At 39.7% G+C, this 5,627-nt stretch overlaps 1 protein-coding gene across 1 annotated transcript; it reads right to left on the bottom strand.

Moving 5' to 3' along the window:
* Window positions 1-1,496: 1,496 nt before the first annotated feature.
* LOC109941585 (alpha-L-arabinofuranosidase 1) lies at window positions 1,497-2,437 on the bottom strand. Its single transcript, XM_020542700.1, has 3 exons — window positions 2,275-2,437; window positions 1,832-1,901; window positions 1,497-1,714 (listed from the first exon to the last, which is right to left on the bottom strand). The coding sequence occupies exons 1-3, from the start codon at window positions 2,293-2,295 to the stop codon at window positions 1,512-1,514; spliced, it is 294 nt and encodes a 97-aa protein (XP_020398289.1). The 5' UTR covers window positions 2,296-2,437; the 3' UTR covers window positions 1,497-1,511.
* Between the last annotated feature and the right edge of the window lie 3,190 nt (window positions 2,438-5,627).

Here is a 5,627-nt window from a genome sequence, read left to right as displayed (position 1 = left end):
ACAAGAAGCTCTTGGTTTGAGTTCAGGAGGAGGTTGTCTAGAGTGCTGGGTTGACAAGAACAGAGATTCCATCAGAATCGAAAAATGAAGTCTACATGCAATTTAAGAGCAAAACAGGAATTTTACCATGATGGTTGTGTGCATGCTATCCATAAAACTGTTGTCCGACGATACGGCTGAACTTGACTTCCAAACCGATCTATTTTGCTGATGTGCTTGCTTTTCTGACCTGGAAGCAGCAGGCAAGATCAGTTTTTTTTAAAACCCTTTTGACAGCCGATAATATTGGATCACAGATATGCATGCTATGTCAGCAGGTACCTTGAAGCAATGTTCGATTCAAAAGCAGTTCTAAAGGGTTGTCATCAATAGAATGGTCAAAATATATGTGCATGCTCTGCCAAATACCCTAGCGCCGTGCTTGCAAGCTAATATGCTGCACATCATGCATTCTTCAATGATCTTTTATTATAGACCAAAAAAGTTTGGTTCTCCAGATGGAGGTTCACATGACATGTTATGGGAATAATTAGATAGATGAGAGAACAACATAGATGCAGTACGACACCTTCACAAGCCGCTTAGTGGCGTCATCGACTTCTCCGCACAGGTATGTAACTTATATCAAAAGTAATAGTACATCATATGTATGACATCAGCATATTAAATTTGTAGTGAGATGTGCAAAGGTTATGATATTGTTTTTTCTTCCGGTTCTGCTCCTGCCTTGTTTATTATTTATACACTAAGACAACCTTTAAGGTTTTCTTTTGCTCATGTAATAGCACCCAATCCACATTAGACAAGAAGATGAACATCAATTCTAAAACCTTATTTAGCACCAGGAGATAACTTTGATTTGTATCTACATTACTCCAAGATTCACCTTGACAAACTGTGCTACTGTCAGAATCCTAGCAATCCATGCTATAAGAGAGGAACACTTATATAGAAAACAAGATCAGACTGACCGTACCTTTGCAGATAACATGTCATTGCGCTTGGTAGCCACCCTTATGTCTTTCTCCACATTCTTCATCTCCCTCTGCACATCTGCAAAGATAAAGAGAAAGAAGAACAATCCACTCCAAAAATTAACAAGAAAAATAGTGAAAACAACAACAGTGAAAACAACATGAATAACTGAGTTCAATTATTTTGTTAACCAATAGTTCAAAGAAATCTAGTGTTCTGATATACAATGATGTACAAAGTATGAAGCTTTAAAAATTGTGAAGGTTCTTATGCCTCTATATCAAGGAATGTTTAATCTGCTAGATAAATAACTATGGAATCAAAACATACCTTTACAAAAGGAGCAATAGCAACAGTATCAACTTCATCATTGTGGCTGACTCCTGAGTTACAAGAGGGAACTTTCTGTCAATAAGAAGCCAACAGTGACAAATGATTTAACAAACCTGAAAACAACTACAATTGTTGAATACCCAGATTGGTTTAGGAGTCAGGTCCTCCGCAAGCTTTGATGTAGATTTCAAAGTTAATTGTTGTCAGTGAGGACACCAACAGGGAAGGAAAGCTCGAACAGAAGCAGTATAAAGTGGCACCTGAAGAAATTCATAGTATCCAAGGCCATCATCAGTCCAGTAATGCCAAACACCCCCGAAGTGTCCAGGTCTCTCTTCCCATGGACCAATAGATTCTCTCCACCTAAAGGCATTTCTTAACCAGTCACCTTCTACAAAGCAGCCTCCTACAATAGCATCATGCAATCTAGTCCATTATCCTTAAATGTATTAATATATTGCAATATATCATATACATCTTAGCATTGGGGACCTGATTCTAAATAAGAAAACACGGAGCATACCAGGAAATCTCAAGAATCGTGGTTTTAAATCCAAAATCATGGATATAAGTTCTGTGCGAAAGCCATGTCCCTGTGTGTATGCAGAGAAGCATTTTTGTTAAATACTCAGGTTAACCCTTGCACGACAAGCACTGAGTAAACTAAACAGAAGAATCAACATATAAATTCAGCAAAAGAGGGTACTGATCAGAAATACCCATCGGTGATTATATCTTCAAACAAGCCAAAGCAGTGAGCAGGATCCACACTATTCCTTCTCTTAAAATGTTGCTGCCAAGTCGCTGCCACTTGCACATGATCGAATTACCCAGCCCAAGGACTGGAGCTTCTTACACAAAGATTCTTTTTTAATCAATATTTATTATCAATATTTCATACAGGTGTTTTATTGTTCTTATTTGTGTATTCCACCATCAAAATCAAGAACAATTAATGTAATATACCTTGTATGTGTCTTCAGGCATGAGTGATACTTGATCAAACCAGACAACTCCTTTCTTGTTAGTTGTTATTTGAAGCCTTGAGGTTCTATTGGTTCCTTTAGCAACCAACTTTTGCTCCACTTTTATCCAGTTTGATTCACCGGAAACTCTGCAGCAGTGCAATCCTTTCAGATATTGTGAGAAACCAAATATTGTTGACAACATGGGTCTATGGCGACCGATCAGAATGTTTTTGACAAATATTATATATATAGAATGATTAGCAAATACATTATACAGTTAGAGATGGACATCTAATTAAGTAATCCTTCTTTAACCTGTATACCCCTTTAAGCCTTGTTTGGATATGTATACCCCTTTAAGCCTTGTTTGGATATTCTCATATTCACCTCAATCCACATGTATTAAAGTGAATTGGGGTGTAATTTAGTTTATAAGTTACACCTCAATCCATATCAATACACATGGATTGAGGTGAATACGAGAGCATCCAAACAAGGCCTGAATTTGCTACCTCAATTCCTTCGAAATTAGCCTTCCAAACTGGTGCTCTTCTTGTTGATGCGCCATGCATCAAGGCAGCATGGCAAACATGGGCAAGTCGCCGCACCACGGGATTGTGCTCCCTGGCCCACAGTTGTTGTTTCTCGATGTGGCATTGTCATCGTCGTCGCTGATGTTGACGACATTCCAGTTGCTGGTGTATCATGCCGTGTTAGAATGCGCTGTCGGGGAAGGGAGCACGTAGTAGGAGTTGTCCATGAACCACAAAGGCACGAATAGAGTGAGCTAAGAAATTAAAATATTGACACGAACCAATCAAATTCTCCTATCTAGATGCTTAGCTTCCTAATTTGTCATGTAAAGCAGTAGAACAAAAGTATAAGTTTACAACCATGCAATGGTTACCAAAGAGGATAATCAATGCAATCGGATTAAAAAATTGATACCACCTTTCAGCGTGAATGGCAGTTGCAGGTAGTCAAAGGCTTCAAGAGTCAGCTCTACATTTTCGAGCAATATTTCTTCTGCAAATCAGGGGCACCAAAAACATAGTCACAATCAGATACACAACAAAGTGAATTAAGCATTGCACTATAACCAAAAATCTATCGGATGCACTAATTATGTAATATAAATATAAAGGAAGATATTTTCTTGTATATATATTTAGTTAAAATTATAAAGAAAGATATTCAAAACATGTAATGAAACAAATACATACACTAAGCTAGTAAGCTACCGCAATTCATGCCTAGCAAAATAAAAACTGGAATCCATGCTAAAACCCAAGCAACCAGAGGACTCAACGCGAGATCTCTCTGCATAATTGCAGCAAAATCGAAATCACACAGGCGGAGAAAAAACAAGCAAAAACGCTACAAAATTTTCTAGCCCAAAAAACTGAGATTCCTTGGCAGGCAGCATTGCTCCCAAACCCAACCCCGAGCGGAGCAAAACTTCCCCGGAGCGAGCAGTAAAGGTCACAACATTGCGGCGAACCGAGCGGGAGCAGGCATGGGGAAGGGAGGGCGGCGACCCAGATCTGGGGCCAGGCAGATCTACACCTCGGGAGACCTTGGTGGCCTTGTCCTTGATGATGGTGACCTCGTCGACGGTGGCGACCTCGTAGAACAAGGCGAGTAGGTTGGCCTCGGTCACGTGCTTGGGCACGTCGCCATGGTCGAGGCACGCGCAACGACGCACCGAGGGAGGCGAGGTGGCATCCAGCAGCAGGCTGAGGTGAACGACGGGGTCACGTGCTTGGCAGCTGCTGGATGCCATTTTTTTGAGATGTTACCTGCCAACCAAAATAAGATGAAGATAGATCAGCAAGGTAAAATTAAATAACATTACTGTGAAAGCACAAAACCTAGAACAATATCCAAACTTCAGTTGACACTATTATTCTAGAAATTACCTCAAAACTATCGGCAAAGTTATCCCGTTGAAGTTGTTCCAGTGAGAAAACAAAAGCCCTTGTAGATCTTTTATAGCAATATAGCAAAGATGTCTTTGCACAGAGCTTGGAATCAACAGGTATGTTCTCCCGAAAGAGCGCCCTTCTCTTTTCAGTAATTTCAGCATTCTCTGTGTTATGTGTATCTGATTTTGAAAAATCTAGTTTCAGTTCTTCTCTAAATTTCAGAGCAGAAGCTCCCCACAGATGATCAACTTCAGTAATGGTTTGGCACACGGGTGACTCTATCTCATTCATAAGGTGAAATATCTCCAAATCTGTTTCACTAAGGGCTGCACCATAAACAGACAAAAGCAAGAAAACTAATTATCTTGATCCACTCAATTGGCTATTATTCTGTTGTCTGCTCTTAATATCATACAATACCCTTAGTAATATGATGGTTTCAACTCTTCTCTTTTCTGCAATAGAAATATCTGCCTTATTTTCTTCCATGAAAGAAAAATCAACTAATTTCAAAATATTTGGAGCTGGCTGTAGCATCCCCTGTGGTGTTACAAGCAGATGGATACTCAGAAACTTCATTGCATGTTATTGTCGATACAAAATTGGAGTGACCCAGTATAAGTTCAAGAATTTCATCAGCTGAGAACTTTCCTTGTGATAGCACAACAAGAATACATCGAATTGCTTTTATTGCGACAGGATCATTGAATCTATACAAGAGGGATGATCTGATGAATTGAGCAAGGAAAGGTATTAATTTCAGCTGATTTAGATAGCTTTGAATCTCTGAAGACAGTTCAATGAAATTCTAGAGAAATACATATTCCAGAAAACAGATGACCTTTCGTTCCTTGGTAGAGAGTGATAAGATATTGTCACTCGATGGGAAATTCATGAGTATTTTATCCATAGTTCTGACCAGTATGCTAATAAAATTTAGCTTTGCTTTGTGCACCCTCTTGGACTCCCTCTCCGAAGCTACTTCATTGGACAATGATTTCCTAGGAGATAATAATAGCCTAATTAGTGATACCTTCGCGAACAATTCATCAGTAAACTTCATAATGCCATTGCATGAAGTGGGATTAATATCACTAACATCAGAATCAAATATCTCAGATGACTCTGGAATAATTGAACTAACTATAAAGTCGCTAAAAACTTCCTCAAAAATGTTCCTGGTAACAAAGTTTTTCCAAGTTGAAAACCCTTTATCGCATAATAGTAGTTCAGAATAAAAATTGGAACTGCTTCAAGGAATTCAGCACATTGCCTAGTAGTTGAGCACGAAGCAGATCAGGAAGCTGACACACGCGATCTCGACGGAGAATGCGCGAAGGAGCTCAGCTGGGCTCCTCTTCGCGGTCGGAATCGTCTCGGCAGGAGCCTCGGCGGAGGGATCTGACTGGTCGGCCTCGGACGGCGC

This window comes from Zea mays, chromosome 8, assembly GCF_902167145.1.
Source record: "Zea mays cultivar B73 chromosome 8, Zm-B73-REFERENCE-NAM-5.0, whole genome shotgun sequence".
In the NCBI taxonomy this organism is placed as follows: Eukaryota; Viridiplantae; Streptophyta; class Magnoliopsida; order Poales; family Poaceae; genus Zea; species Zea mays.
Note: the sequence above shows the minus strand (reverse complement) of the source record. Positions and strands in the feature narration are given on the sequence as shown.